This window comes from Juglans regia, chromosome 11, assembly GCF_001411555.2.
Source record: "Juglans regia cultivar Chandler chromosome 11, Walnut 2.0, whole genome shotgun sequence".
Taxonomy (NCBI): Eukaryota; Viridiplantae; Streptophyta; class Magnoliopsida; order Fagales; family Juglandaceae; genus Juglans; species Juglans regia.
The window spans coordinates 34072086-34089195 of NC_049911.1; the positions used below are offsets into that span (position 1 = coordinate 34072086).

The 17110-nt window shown below is 33.7% G+C and overlaps 1 protein-coding gene across 2 annotated transcripts; it reads left to right on the plus strand.

Annotated features, from left to right (window-relative positions):
* Positions 1 to 6566: 6566 nt before the first annotated feature.
* On the plus strand, positions 6567 to 10778 carry LOC109009481 (probably inactive leucine-rich repeat receptor-like protein kinase At2g25790). 2 transcript variants are annotated; one of them, XM_018989952.2, is made up of 4 exons: positions 6567 to 6678; positions 6831 to 6879; positions 7004 to 9699; positions 10201 to 10778. In XM_018989952.2, exons 3-4 carry the CDS (start codon positions 7137 to 7139, stop codon positions 10572 to 10574), a joined length of 2937 nt encoding a protein of 978 aa, XP_018845497.1. In that variant the 5' UTR covers positions 6567 to 6678; positions 6831 to 6879; positions 7004 to 7136; the 3' UTR covers positions 10575 to 10778. The 2 variants fall into 2 exon arrangements, with proteins under 2 accessions (XP_018845497.1, XP_018845498.1); XM_018989953.2 differs by having other exon boundaries at positions 6583 to 6678; positions 6826 to 6879.
* Positions 10779 to 17110: the final 6332 nt, after the last annotated feature.

The following is a 17110-nucleotide window of genomic DNA, read 5'->3' on the forward strand; positions in this document are numbered from 1 at the left end:
GGCCTTTGTTCCGAAGCTGTAAAAGAAAGGCTAACTCGAACTCCAAAAACATCCACTGGAGATGCGGTTGCCTCTCACAGGGAGTTTTTCCAGAAATTCAACAATACTGCCAGGCTCAACCCGAACCTCTCATTGGCAAGCATACTGAGAGATATAGCGAAAAGAAGTTGTGAAAACAGGAGCTCCAAGAACTCGTCAATGAAAAAGTTAGGCCGAAGCACGAGCTGTTTTCCAAATATTGATCTTAGAAACTAATTAAAATATTAATTAGTTTAGCAATATTGATGCCCAAACTCCTTAATTACCGGCCTTGTCACGTTGCTTTTGTGGTACATATTAATACTGGATACGACTGATTGGGCTATATATTAATTATATATACAATAAATTTTCAAAATTTTAATTAATGTGGTTGCATATATGCTCCAATCGTTAATAAAGTATTTCAGTCCGGCTAAAACATATACACCCGTACGAACGTACGTTGCTCGATTAATTTCTTCTCTTTGATTTGCAATTTAAGAATTTATAAGTAGATTCTTTATTTTTAATTCTCCATGCATGCAGTAAGGTGATTTAATTTTACCCAAATACTGGCTGATTTCTTGTACCATCCATGCATACGGTCCATCTATACCAAGTTGATTCGATCAAGAAAATAATTTTGAATAAATACATGTTAAATCATTGGCGCCTAGCAATTCAAAGCTCGGTCCTATATATTAATCAACAAGCCTGCAGGTAATCTAAATTAAGTTTTAATTAGTCTAGTTTGTTTTCGTAAATAAAATAAAATGATTTAAGATAAAAATTAAAAATTAAATAAAATATTATTAAAATATATTTATATATATATATGGTCGATAATTCCGAATAGTCCCAATTAACCAATTTCTCAATCCCGAAAATTAAATTACTTTGATCGAGCAAATCTCAACTGAAGCTAGCCTAGCTTGGTGCATGCAAGCAAAATCTCACATAGCACGTACGTGATCAGATTCACACGTGCAATACCCCTCCACTTTCTCCCGGGTTTAAAGGACCTAGCATAGAAATTGGGCCACCTTTCTTAAAAGTGCATGTGATTTTTTAGCTCAGTCGGGGTCCACGTTGAAAATTATATTGGTGACGTGGCTGAACTATAAATTATATATATATTATATATAGTACTGTGGCTCGGCCTCGAGCATCCTCAGATCGATTAACAACAGTAAGCTAATCCATTGGCATATATTTCCAGTAAATTAAAAGAAAAAGGCCAAATCTTTGTAAAATAGGCCAGGTTTTGCACTCGAAGACCTTTAAATTCAGAATTAAGTAGAAGAAAAATGCTAAAGGCCAGTAACCGCCCCATGTAAACGTTGCGCAAACGGTTTCATTTAATTAGGTTGCAAGTAATAAGGGTGTAATTTAGATAAAATTTAAAATTTTATATTTTTTAAACCGATTACATCCCGCGGTTTATCAAATCAGTATCTCCTGCTTTACCGGTTTTCAATCTGGTTTTTTTATTTTTTAAAATATAAAAAACATATAATAAAGTGTTACTTCTTGTGATAAAATGTTATTAATAATTTAATATATATATTATGTTTAAAACATATGATCAATTAAATTTTTATCTTTAAGATTAAACTTTTATTTTATAAATTATAATAACATTATCTTATATATAATTATATTAAGAACATATGATCAAACAAATTACAAATATTCATATTTAAAATTAACATTTTATGTTATAATTTCTAAATTATAATATGAAATTATTTCATATATGATATATAATTATATATAAAAATTTAATATATAATTATATATTATATATAAAATTTATATATATAAATATTTTGTATAATATATAAAATTAATTTATATATATTTTCCAACTGGTCTAGTCTGGTCATGGAAACTATGGAACCGAAACCGGACCGGATCCGGCCGGTTTTCATAATATAGGAATCGGTTTCGGACTGGACCGATTCAAAACTAGACCAAACAGTCCGGTTCAGTCCTATTCGGACCAGTTTTCTGGTTTAAATTTACACCCATAGCAGGCAGAAAATAATGAAAAGGAAAAACACACTGTTTTGATTTTTCTCTACCTTCTCTTTCTACCTCATTCTAAGTAAACCATATGCAAATGTTTCTTTTAATCTGTAAACCATTTGCGTTGCTCAAATTTAAGCTCATATGAAGTTTTCAGAAGAACACTGAGAAAAGAATCTATTTCCTGATCTAGGTCTGCCATCGTTGTTGTGTTTTCGAAACAGAGTGGCCGTCGCAGAAGGCATCTTCGTGAAAATTATACCAGAGAGTGGCGTTGAGCATCTTTGTCTGATCCCAACATTGGTATTATAACATCCTAGTTAAAAATATCTGAAGTGGTTGGCCCACTTCAAAAATAATCTTCACCAACACAAAAGCTTAGAAGTTCTTAATTAACCAAAACTGAATCATTACTACCTCCCCATCACCCCAAAAATATGAACACGTTCTAGTCATACCGTCGAGAAAAATGACTCCCACCGACCAATATTTATGGCTAAGGTAATGTGAACCAACAGAAAGGACAAAGAACCTTGAAATGTACCAAAATTAAAAAAAGAAAAAGAAAATAAGGATTCATTCAAGTTGCATTTAATTACAAGACTCGGCTTATTTAAGTAGAAACTTGCATGTTTGTGTAACCGGCATTTTTTGTAAGTAGAAACCTGCAGTATGTTTGTGTCATGTACTGGTCTTATATAATTATGTGGTGGTGCTACTTTTGCCAACTTATTTAATTAGTTAAAGATAACGAAGAACTCATCATGTAGAAATTTTGGTCCAAAGATTCACGGTTTACATGAGTTAAGTGATCAAGTTTCAGTTAGTCAGCTGGCACTCTTGACTTAGATCATGACTATATATGTAAATAACTGTATTTTTGACCAGTACCCGTAGTACTTAATTTGCACACAGTTCAGTTTGTTAATTAGTTCTGTTATTATACTGTATTTTACTTTACATCGGATTTCGTTTTTTTTTCGTTGTATTTTAATTACTTAATGGGCAGCTTGATGTGCATGCAGATGAGACGTTTAATTTTCCATGCATGCACCTTTTGAAGAATTTGGAGAATTTGAATCGTCGGCAATTAATCTAAATTCACACCCACCGCCCAGTTGATGCCATGTGATACTGATCAGTTGAGCTCTTGGATACATTATATATATAAAGTAGCCCATGTTAGCAGTAATCTTAGTGGACCCTTGCGCCCGACATCTGTAGATCAGAGACTGAATTGGAAATTTATTCTTTTTAAAAAGTAGTGGGAAAATAAAAAATAAAAAGCATTAATGCCTAGTCCTTAATTAATTAGTCAAACCATTTTATTAAAGTTTTGGGCAAAGTGCATGGCTGAACTGGACCACTAACTATGAACATTACGCCCTACATGAGATTTCGAAAGAGATTAATTTAGAGACCCTTATTTAAGGGAAATTGTCGGTTCCACGTCATGCATACCTAATTAAGGGAAAAAGTGATAATCTATATTAAAAATAAAATAACGATCGAACATTATAAAATGTATATAGAAATGAAAAGCACTGCCTCATTAATTAGTATAAGTACAAACGAAGCACCGAACTTGGTTTTGCATGCTCTTGACAGCATATATATATATATATATATATATATATATAAACTTTTCTTTAATGTTGAACTAATTAATCGCAGTTGAATCATATATGCCATAAATTAATATCAGAAACCCCGGAAACATCATGGCCGATATCGATCATAATACTTTATGACATGGATTCTAGTAGATCATTACATTCATATAGATCATATATTCTCATGCACGATCATTGGATGACAGGATGTAAATCTAGACCAATTGCTGAGTTCGCTTGCCATTTATTCGGAAAGCGTGAACGACAATGATATTGTCCGATAAAAAAAAAAAAAAAAAAATTAAAGAAGTAAGAAAACATAGTTTCGTCTACATTAATGCTTGTCTAGATGACAGCTGGTGACAGATAGCTACGGAGGAGCGAGAGTACTGCTTAAAGTTCTTTCGAGTTTTCATTTCCTTGATCTACACGAAAGCTGGTTAAATACAAGGAAGCTTATGCAAATTTGATCTGATCATCGCATCTAATCCTTAAGACTTAATTGGGTAAAATGTTCAGAACTAATGCAAGACACATATTCCAATAGTACATATATATATATATATATATATATATTTGATCATCACTGGTAAAGCAGACTGGGTACGTACAACTCGAGCCTCAATTATTCTTGAAGTATCTGGCCAGCCTCTGCGTGGACCCAATATATTTTCTGACCAATTTATTGTGGTCTTTAAAAAAATATATGTACTACTTTTTGTTTACGCAACGCACTATTTTTTCTAACATTCCTCCATCTGCCTCCCCAAATAATTGCTTAGTAGTTGCATGCAGATTCCAAATGGCAGCTTCTTAGTATATGTTGAGACCATGATTGACATAACATATATGTAGAAAATATATAAATACTTCCTTTGGTCCTTGAAAACATTAATATAAATATATACATATATATTCTATCAAAATAATGTTCTTTCCAAATAGTTTCTTTATTAATTGATTAATTTTTCATTTTTTCATCCACTTTTTCTGCTTGTACTAATTATATTTACACTTTGTTGTTTCGATATAAGGCTACATTTATTTAGTGAAGTGATTTTAAATGATTTGTAAATAGTAATAAAAAAATAATAATAAAATATTAAATAATAATAACAAATAATAATAAATAATAATAAAATATTAAATATTAATAGAATGATCTTACTATTCACGCACAGCCTTAAAAATGTCAAAAGAGAGAAAGTGGAAAAATACTATGCATGGTATAGCATGGGAGGGTGTAAAACCCTAGAAAATGGAGAAGACCGGCATGCCGGGTGCGATAAAGACCACACACTGTATATTCCTTCGAGAAAGAGACTTTAGGTCCCAAAAGCAGAACGGGGAAGAAAGAGGGTGCGCACGAGCATTATGTATGTAACGTAAAGACCCCCAACTTTTTCTTTTCATTCCTCTGCTTAGCTCTCTCTCTCTCTCTCTCTCTCTCTCCAGCTTTACAACCACACTGATCTTCTCACTTCTGTTTGCCTTGTAACTCCTTCTATGTGCTTGTACTCTTTTTCTGACTAAAAGTTTTTTTCCTCTCTCTACACTGCTAGAGAGAATCCAAGATGATCATAAAGAGTCCAAACGAAAGGGTTTCAAGAATATTGCTTTAATGCAAGGAAGTTCGTCCTTTTCCCGATCTGACTTGCTAGTTGTCGTCCTCACTTCTTTAAAATTACAGTCTAAGGTTCAAATTCGAATTAATCTGAATTTCTATATCATAATTTTGTCTGACAAAGTACTGTAAACAACCAATGACAGTCCATTCGTGGATGCTTTAATGATTAATGAAATTCCAACTAAGCCTGAAAATAGAAGCGGAGGAAAAAAATGATGTTCTATTGATTGCCCAAGAGAAACTAGAAGGCTAAATCCAAGTTATACTGGCCATGACATATCTGAAGAATTAGTTGCGAAAGGAGAAGATAAAATGATCTTGTTTACCCTTAATATATATAATTAGTCTAATCAGGTCCTTATAATTTAGAAGGTCAGGTTTTGGCCAAAATTGTAATTGTTGTAATTGCTATTAATATTATTACGAGTAATATTATTTTTCATTCTAGATTTTGTCCGTCCAGTCATATTTATTGATGTAATACATATTTTTATACGTAGTTTTATATATCAACAGTTTGAATGGTAGTTTCTGTATAGATAACTATTACAGGCATAAAAAAATTACATAAAAGTAAATATATAAACTGACATGACTTCACGTAATCCATTAGATCTACTTTATATTAAAAATAATTTTACAATCTGATATATTACATCAAGCAGATTTACTTTTGTATAATTCTTTTATGATTAAAGTATTTATCTTCTGAATAAGTCAAGTCTGATCGAGAGTAATAAACTTTAAGATAAAAAAGAAATTATAGATTAGTATACCACTAGCTAGGCATTTGATTAATTAATAACCTCTTAAAATGTAAGCAAATGGGGTTGTGCTAGCTCTTTCCAAACATTAAAGTCTTCCTCATAATTAATTATCAACATGCGCCATACCAATATTTTATGTTCATAATTTGATTGAACATGAGATTGGAAACTTTGTTCGAAAGCAAGTGTAAACAAGTACAACATGAACGGCATACACAACCACATGCCCATAAAACTTTTCAAACTTTTCAACGGTTACAGATCATTACCCTTGTCACTATCCCAAGTCAGTCAGTCAGTCAAGAGAGAATTTTGGTAAATAATCCGACAAAATCAGAGGCTTTTTCCAACATATGTCCCTGTTTCCCTTTCAACCGCTCGTGTTCAAACATCATTCTAAAGGAAGTCAAGGTGCAGTTTCGCAATTATTCCCTCGAACCGGGGCCTTCAATTTCTACACCTTTAACCCCCCTCCTATTTAAGTAGTTGTATATCTCATTAATGTCTCTCACCCTAGCCTCTTCAATAGTTCAAAACCTGTACTCCTTTCTTCTCTTTTAATCCACGTTTCTTAACTACAAATCTTCAGTTTCTGCTATATTCCCATTAATATGCGATTCAGGTACGTTACATAGTTATATTGTAATTATATTGTCTAAAAAGAGTTTAGATCATACTGCATGCATGCATATTCTCCTGGTTCTCTTTAATTTCTCGAAGTGTCATGTAATTAATTATGGAGATGCATTTCCTGTTCTTTTTTGCTTAGTACAGGTTCTAAATCGATCAGTGCTTGGTTTCATAATAATCTCATGCAAATGTGGTAAGTTCCGTAATTAAAGAGAAATGCTTTACATACTACACACTATACACTTCAATTAAAGCTAGGAATTCCATGTAGAAAATCGTGTTAATATTTGGCTTATTGTTTTCTTTCCTTTTGACAGCTTGGGATCCGAGAAATGATGACCAACATCTTAATCTTTGGTGGGGAGAAAATGCTTTTATCATTTTAGTAAGAACTTCATCTCCTCCTCTGATTTCATCCGTTACGTAGATGTTACATAAACCAAACTAGACATGGCCAAGAAAGGAGCTGAAACATGTTCATGGACATTGTCCATGTTCATGTTCTTGTTCTTATTCCTCATAAATCTCCCCGCGTTGTATGGTGAGGAATTAGAGTCTCTCTTGCCGTTCAGAGCTTCGATCAAAGACCCCTTAGGCTTTCTTTCCAACTGGAGCTCCTCTACCAGCTTTTGCAATTGGCACGGCATAACCTGTGGCAACCCTCCCCACGTTAAAAAAATTGAGCTCTCCGGGAAGAACATCTCTGGGAAAATTTCTGTCTCAATTTTCCAGTTGCAGTATGTCGAAATTATTGACCTCTCCGACAATCAGCTTTCGGGCGAAATTCCTCGTAATTTATTTTCTTGCCCTTCTCTTCTTCATCTCAATCTTAGTAACAACAATCTATCAGGTCCATTGCCCATCATTTCCATTTCCCGCCTCGAAACATTAGATCTCTCCAACAACATGCTCTCGGGTAAAATTCCAGACAACATCGGATTGCTTTGGAGCCTAAAATTTCTTGATCTGGGTGGAAATATTTTGGTGGGTAAAATCCCAAATTCCATATCAAACCTCACAGTTTTGAAAGTCTTTACTTTGGCTTCTAACCAGCTGGTTGGTCAAATCCCTGGAGAAATAGGCCGAATGAAGAACTTGAAATGGATTTACCTAGGCTACAACAATCTTTCGGGTGAAATTCCAAAAGAGATCGGAGACCTGACTTCTCTAAATCATCTTGATCTTGTCTACAACGATCTAAGTGGACAAATTCCATCATCTCTCGGGAACCTCATCAATCTTCAGTATCTCTTCCTCTACAAGAACAAGCTCACGGGTCCTATTCCAAGATCACTTTTCAATCTCAAAAAGCTTGTCTCGCTTGATCTTAGCGATAACTCTCTTTCGGGTGAGATCCCGGAACTCATAAGTGAGTTGCAAAACTTGGAGATTCTTCATCTTTTCTCCAACAACTTGAACGGAAAGATTCCTGCTGCTTTAGCTTCTCTGCCTCGGCTTCAAGTCCTCCAATTATGGTCGAATAAGTTATCTGGCAAGATCCCCGAAGACCTTGGAAGGCGAAACAATCTCACTATAGTCGACCTTTCCAGCAATTTTCTCGTCGGAAAAATACCAAAAAGCTTGTGCAACTCGGGTCGACTTTTTAAGCTCATCCTCTTCTCTAATTCTCTACAAGGCGAAATTCCCCAGAGTTTGAGTTCTTGCATAAGCTTACGACGAGTACGTATCCAAAACAATCGTCTCTCCGGGGATTTATCGCCCGAGTTCACAAAACTGCCGCTAGTATACTTCTTGGATGTCTCAGGCAACAATCTTTCTGGCAGAATCGATGGGCAAAAGTGGGATATGCCATCACTGGAAATGCTGAGTTTGGCGAAAAACAAAATTTTCGGGGAGTTGCCGGGTTCATTTGGCAGTGGCAAGCTTCAGAACTTGGACTTATCGGAAAATCAGTTTTCAGGGAATATCCCCAAGAGCTTTGGGAGATTATCAGATCTAATGCTGTTACAGCTAAGCGAAAACAAGCTCTCTGGTAATATTCCAGAAGAATTGTCATCGTGCAAGAAGCTTGTGAGTTTAGACCTCAGCCACAACCACCTCAGTGGAAATATACCAATCAATCTCGCTGAACTGCCAGCTCTCGGTCAGCTTGATTTATCTGCAAACCAGTTGTCCGGAGAAATTCCACCAAATTTAGGAAGAATGGAATCCCTCGGAGAAGTGAATATCTCCCATAATCATTTCCATGGAAGATTACCGTCCACTGGAGCATTTCTTTCCATAAATGCCAGCGCAGTTGCAGGCAACGATCTTTGCGGCGGCGATGCTTCGAGCGGTTTGCCTCCATGCAAAAACCTAAAAAGTCGCATGTGGTGGTATGTTCTCACTTGCTTTTTGGTTGTGTTAGCAATGTTTACTCTTGCTGCTCTTGTCATCCTTTTCATTCAGCGACGAAAGGAATTGGAGCTGAAAAGAGTGGAAAACGAAGATGGAATATTGTGGGAAATGCAATTCTTTGATTCCAGGGCTTCAAAATCCATAACAATCGACGATATATTATCATCGGCGAAACAAGAAAATGTAATCATGAGAGAGGGAAAAGAGAGATCCTACAGGGGGAAGTCTTTCATGATCAGTAACATGCAGTTCGTCGTGAAGGAAATGAATGATGCAAATTCAATCCCGCCGAGTTTCTGGTCTGTCATCGCCGAATTTGGTAGGCTTCGGCATCCAAACATCATTAGGTTGATCGGAGTATGCCGGTCGACCGAAAAGGGAGTATTTTTAGTTTACGGGAATGCGGAAGGGAAAATTTTGAGTGAAATTCTTGGAAACTTGAGTTGGGAGAGGCGACGTAAAATTGCCATTGGCATTGCGAAAGCACTGCACTTTTTGCATGGCTACTGTTCGCCGAGTGTTCTTGTTGGTATCATATCGCTAGAGAAAGTTCTGGTTGACGGAAAAGATGAGGCTCGCCTCATCTTGGACCTTCCTGGCCGGTTGGCTTGTACGGACAAGTGCTTGATCATACCTTCAGACTGCGTTGCCCCAGGTACGTACATGACGAATTTACCCTTTGTAATAACAATTGGATATATTGGGATAAATTTACCGCTTATGATGACTTTATATAATTAGTACATGCATCATCCCTGTTTGGATTCACTTTTTTTTTTTTTTTTAAATATCTTTTTCACGTAATTAATATCGAAAAAAAATTCCTTAAAATTCTTAGATCGAGCATTTAATTATGACATTATAAATTGTTAATCTTTAGGCATACTTTTTTTCACGTGAAGGAAAACATATATATATGCATGCATACTTTGGAGCAATAGCGTCATTATATATATATATATATATATATATATATATGTCAGCTTGCATTTAAATTCAAAGTCTAGTAGATCATGTGGCCGCATGCTTCGATTGGCAAAAATTGGCGTACGTACGTCGTTATATTATTAACCCATGCACGTACGTACGTACCACGTACATAAAAATTGTAGATCGAAAATCCATTAACCAGATGGAGTTTTGGAATTGATTGCAGAAGCCAGACAAAGCAAAGACATCTCAGAGCAGAGTGATATCTATGGATTTGGTCTCTTCTTGATCGAATTGCTGACGGGAAAAAGCCCTGCCGACACGGAATTTGGCATGCACGAGAACATCGTGGAGTGGGCTCGTTATTGCTACTCAGACTGCCATCTTGATGTGTGGATTGATAGGATGATTAGGGGAGATGCTACAACGGATCATAATCAGAACGAGATCGTTGAAACCATGAACCTAGCCCTCCACTGCACCGCCACTGACCCCATGGCTAGACCATGCGCAAGCGACGTCTTGAAAACCCTCCAGTCTGTGCTGATCAGTTCAAGTTCTTGCGTTTCAGTCCTAAAGTTTTCCTCAACTAATTATTAGAAGAATTTGCCCCCTAAGATTTTTATTTACCTCTTTCTTTTTCTATTTTTTTAATTTTTATATAATTAATTAAGGTACTGTTAAATGATGGTTACTCAAATCTGCTTTTGTTAATTAATATATAGTATGTTTTACATACTAGTGAGTCGAACTCGAAACATGTAGATAAACTCAATGTCATTATATGAACTACAGCTTTTTCTCTGACATATCTCTCTTTCTTTCTCACTATGAACAACATGATCATCAATTCATGGCATGCATGTGCATGCATGCAGTTCTTCAAAACTCAACATGATCATGATCATTTGTGATCTTTTGTCCATCGAAAAAACAAAAACAAAATTATAATATAATTAAGTCAAAGAACTTAATCAGTACTAGATATCCTTAAGTCAATATAGTCGGTGGCCGTTCTATATCATCGTTAGGTAAATAAGAAAAAAAAACAATATGAAGTCACTATAAAGTAAATAGGAAAAAAATGCAACTCTCTAATATTAATGCATGTTCTGGCAACTTATTATAAACGTCCCGCTAAAAGGATTAATTTGAACGGTCGGAAGGGTAATAAAAATTGTAAAATATGGAGTACTTTTGCATTGCATTTGTCAACAAAACATCAAAGATCAAAGATCAAAATACAAGTACAAATATTTTATTGAGTAGTACTTATGATAAATTAAAACAGTATCTCCATTTTCTTGGCTAACATTATAAACTACCTCCAGTTTTAATTGTAACGCCCCATTAATATAAAGCTAGCTCGAGTCACATGATAGGTTATATATATTATAAAATGATTAGTTAATAATATAATTGGAGTTTCATTAAAATTATTATAAAGGATAAGAACTTCTATTTTTCAATATAAAATCTTATATATCATCTATCATTGTCACTTAGTAGGAGGTAGAAAAAATATAAATATAATGCGTCTGCCAAGTAATTCAAGTAAATTTTCGATAATTATCAAAATAAGAAGGGGATTAACGATATAATTATGACGCGTCTGTCAAGTTTCTGAATCGAGGTAGATTGCATATGAACTTTGATGGAATCGAAGGCTGTGGGGAAGTCATTTATATAATTAGTTTAAGATCAATAATATATATATATATATATATATGTTGACGAATCCCAGATTAAAATCGCTCATGAACAGCCCTACTTCTACCTTTTATACTCACCAAATAAAGCTAGAGACAACATTAGTATGCCAGAAATCAATTATATGAACAGCTCATATCGGGAACAATGCCTTTACGCTGGAAATTAAACAGGGTCTGCAATATTTCCTTGGGTACAACATATACTGCTCTTTTTCAGCAAAAAGAAAACTGTTTGACAAAAATAACGTCATTAATTAATACTCATAGCCTGTTTTTATTTATTTATTTGACTATCCGAAGATTCCGAACCTAGCACGCGTGTACTTACACCCGCACTATCACTTTTCCCTATTTCTATTCTAATAAATAATCATACACGTAAGAAACGGGCAATGGCAGCTGAATGGTCCTGATCAGTGAGTTGGGTCAAGCAAGCAGCAACGTACACTGAATTTTGCAGGGGACCAGTACTGTACTATTCAAGGGGCTGATGCTAGTACTGTTTGTCGCATTGTCGGGCAGTCGTTAAAATGGATTCTTTCCTTTCTTTTGGCCAAGAAGCTGTATATATATGCAGGGACAAAGCTGCATGAAAGAGCTTGCTTACCCAGTGATGAATGCTTTTTATGCTTTCTGTCGTCAAAGGGATTGAGTTTTAAATATTTCATCACATGCATCGCATCCATGCGCACCATATAATTTAAATGCATGTTGAAGTACGTCGTCCTTGGAAAACTTAAAACCTGCTAATTCACTGACTTAGAAAGATATCGAGAGAAAATAAGCTAAAAAAAAAACTTGATTTGTTATAAAATGGCAGGATATATCGATATATAATCTCCTAATCAGTTCTAAAAAGTGTGGGGTGAAGTCATAGGCAATCAAGCATGCGAACATGCAGTGATGGAGCCGAGCTTAAAAATAAAATTAATATTGATTATGTTGTTTTAAAGAGTGTTAGGCTGGATCACGAGTTGATTCTTTTGTTCAATATAGAATTTGATTAAGCATTAAATGTGCTCCACTTTGGTTAAAAGGAGAAAGTGTTTGGATGAGTCTCTTTCCTTCCAAGTTTGGCCACAACCTTTCTTGTGACTAACCTTTCTTTCTATATTGTAATCATGGTGATTAGGATTTCCCCCCCTTTTTTTATACATCTTTGCAATGATGGTAGTGACTGGCAAGATCCCTTTTCTCTTGTGCTGATCAGTCTGAACTTGTGGAGGGCTTACATGGTTAGAAGATTCCATCACTAAACATCAGTCTAAGCATATAGTATAAATTAGCTGACATTGTAAGGAACAAACTAGCTAGCCTGGTTTCGCTGTCACGGACATGATATTTGAAATACTTTCGTCTCAAAAGCTTCAAGATTTTAATCATAGTCCTTGGAGACCATGCAAAAGGTTCTTCGACTACTCCATTCTTTTTACACAAGAAAGCTACGATCTGATCACGATTCTCACCCCCCCTTTTCCCCCCTCTCCCTTATCATCGAGTATTTTTTTTTTTTTTTTATTCACTGGGTAAAAGAAGTACTTGACGTTCGATCTTCAATTCATGTTTGCCTTTTTAATTTTTGGTCACCTATTTGCTTTTTACTTTGTAGACCATATTACAGAAGTTTTTCTTGTGATGATCTGTTTCTTTCATTAATTATGAGAGGTTGGTTTTATTTTGAGTTTTAACGTAATCATTATAACTACTGGATACATGAAGTGCAGTGCATGCATGCATCCCACTAAATATTCCTATAATTATCTACGTACGTACTTGCATTGATATACCGAGTTTGGAGTACTGGATCAGAAAAAAAGCGCGCTAATCGCTGCGTGAATATTTCAAATTAGCATTTAATTATAACATATCAGAATGCATGCATATTGAAGATTGACCAAGAACATTCTGGTTAATAAATATTGTACTCTAGCCTGGACTACTTATGACTGGTCATTCACACGTACAGAACCGAAGATTTTTCTTCAGAAAAAAAAAAAAAAATTACTACATACTGTTATTTTTAGATATTCTTTACACATTCTACTGATACGATTGAACCGGAATAAAAATATTTCTAACTAATGCTATGTCAGAGAAATCAAGAACGGAAAATCGATCGGGAAAAAATAAGAGAAAAATGAAAATAAGAAATTAATTAATGGCATTTGTTTTGATCAAGAGGGGCTGTATCCATCCATGTATAGTGAAAATTAAATGTACCACTGATCCAACGGTTAATTAATTACATCCCGGCCTTGTTAACTTAAGAGAAATACTATTATGGTTCCTAATTTATATCACGTACTTACTTTGTTGGTCGATGTAGCACTACATTATGGTGTTAAGTGACTTATTAAAAAATTTAAAAAAGATTAAAAATACAAATATAAAGGATAAAGGGAATCTATGATTTATAGTCTTTATTTTTTTTGTATTTTCGAGAAATAGAGTTTTAGTATTCCTCTAAATTATGAGTTTTGTATTTTCTAACGCTATTTTGTTCTGAATATATATTTTTTAACAAGTCATGACGTCAAGTGGATAAAATGAGCTAGTGATATAAACTAGGTAGTATGGTAGCATTACTCATTAACCTAAACATAGACATCGATGATCAGTTTTGACAGAATTACAAAGTACTAAGTTATAACTCTGGTATATATATATTTTGGCTTTGAGATTGAGTGTATGTAGATCCTTATAAGTGCTTTGGGGGCTATAGTTTTGGTGTTGCATCGATCAATATATATTTGGTACACTATAAAAAATTGTTTATTTATTATCAGTTATTTTCTACTAAAATTAATCTATTGTTATCGTAAATAATTAATCATAAATGCTCAATTTCTTTTGTAATGACATATTATGTATGTACTCTCACTGAAAGAATGGTATGTTGTCTAAAAGCATATGATGTTCAGAAATCGATAGGATTTTTTTTTTCGGGGGGTAGGGGTACTTTGGATAAAAAGAATCATACAATAAGCGGATTTATTACCTGCATTATCCAGGATCTGCATTGGGTTAAGATCATAAAGTTTAGGTTAAAATTGACATATACAAAAAATAAATAATTAATCAGACTTGACATTTGGCCAGACAGGATGGAATGCAATTGATCATGTTGATATGTTCCATAACAATGGAAATGACACTAGATTCGGATATTACGAAGTGATGGGATTGAAGTAGTCGAAAGATGCCGGATGATGATCGGTAGTGTGGAGTAGGAAACAGAAGCCCTTGTTTCATATAAAGAGTAAGCTGGATTGAACCTGTCACTTTTCAAAAAATGGGAATTAATGTGCATGGAGGGTAGTAGATCGAGTCTAGTGATAAAAGGGTCCATTAATTGGGATGGTGGAAGGCCGAGTGGTCGAAATGAAAGATCGCTCTCAACTTATTTATCTGTTCATGTAAAGCATGATATGTAATTGGCCGATCGACTGTGTGAGGGACATTGATCATCATTAAGTTCAAAGACAAAATAGAAAGTATATTATATATATATATATATATATAGTGGCAGTGAGAAAATGTTAATCGTGACATTTTGGCTATGTTGCTGATTCATCGTATAATGGGCAGGTAGGTAGGAAGGAATAGATGATCATTCATTTATTAGGGCATGATGATATATAACTCATGGTTGAGAAAGGGAAGACTAGTATTTTTTGAAGTCAAATATTCTAAGGGAAATCTGTGGAACATTTTGATCACCAAGCTGATATTAAATTGACAAGTAGTACCGTGGAATTATAGGCCTGCTTTTGGGAAAAAGCTAGCAAAGGCCATCGATCTCCCAGCTTGCTATGATTGCCGCGCGCTAATGTACAAATTACAGAGAATGATGACCCTACCTGTCCTCCATTTTCATCATAGCGTGCTAAGCTAGTTGCCTCCACCTTGGGAAAAGACACAGGCTAATTATTTATTTATCCTGATTAATATTGAAGCTATAAAGCAGGGATCAAATAAAAATTATTTATAATTATATGTAAGTATCATGTAATTATTTAAAAAATAAATAAATATGAAATTTATATAAAAAAAAATTAATTTTTTAATAATAAATTTTACTCTTTTTTAAAACGACTATACAACGTTTACTCATTTCATAATTATACGTAGCATTACTCATAACCAATGGCTGAACCATAAACTTTTATAAAGGGAGTCAACTTTTTTTATTGTGTTACACATTTATATAAAATAAAATAAAAACTAAAAAATCATAAAAATATAACTATATATAAAATTAGATCTCAATAATTTGTTACATATACATAAAAATAAATTTCTAAAAAACAAAACTTTTACTTAATATATGTTTCAAATTTCTTACAATAATATTTCATGAAATAATATTAATCCGTTATTATTTTTATAATAAAATATTTAGAATTTATTTTTTTCAACTATAAACTGATCTTTTAAAAGGTCATGTTTCATTCTAATATGTTAGCTAATTTATCAAGTTTCATGTAAAATTTAAATATTTTCGTATCACATTAAATATATAATATTATACTTGAGAACTTAATTTTTTACTCAATGAAGTCTAGAGGATAAAACTTCTCAACTATTTTTCATGTAATCATCAATCTTAAATGATTTTTCTTACATTTTTACTTTAGATTTCATATTAAGAAGTCTAATATTGTATAACAAAAAAAACTTGGAGATTCATATTAAAAAGTTTATTATTTTTCTTAAACTTAATTTTAATTTAATTTTAGTGAGGCCACATCCTTAAAAATAAATAATATATAAAAGTTATACAAAATTTTGGAAGTATAGGAAAAAAGTTAAAGAAAAACAATTTTAGATATATTGAAATTTTCAAAAATTTTAAAGAACATATGGAGATTGTAAATTTTTTTGGGAGGCCATTTGCTATATTTATAAAATTATAAATAAAATATAAGGTATATTTTGAATTTTTTAAAAACTTTGGGGGCCATGGCCCTCCTAGAGATAAGGTAGGTCCGCCACTGCTCATAACAATATATTGGACATCAATCAAAGTGCATGCAGGTGGGTACTGCATGTAAAAGATAAGGTTAAAGTACTGCAGCTTATTTCCTCAATAAATTTTAATTTTTTATATATATTTAAATCATGTATATATATATATATGTATGCTGTTCTTGATTAATTAAAGAATAAAAGAATTGGACCGACGGGTAAGTACTAGTATTATAGGATCATCGATCTGCATTGAGAGCTAGAGATCAGCGTAATTATATAATGGGAATGTTGGTGGTTTCACATTCTTCTTCCTTAGAAAGAATGGGAATTGAAAGGACAGACGACCTAATTATGTGATGGCCGTTGAAATCTCCTAATTAAATATGACTATGATCGTCGCTAGTGTTTTCATATGAGTAGTCTTCATCATGAGATACCTAGAGATTTAATTGA

Coding starts and splice junctions, on each gene's coding strand:
- LOC109009481 (XM_018989952.2), top strand. CDS start 7,137: ATGGCCAAGAAAGGAGCTGAAACATGTTCATGGACATTGTCCATGTTC. Junction 9,700..10,200: donor TTCAGACTGCGTTGCCCCAG/GTACGTACATGA, acceptor AATTGATTGCAG/AAGCCAGACAAAGCAAAGAC.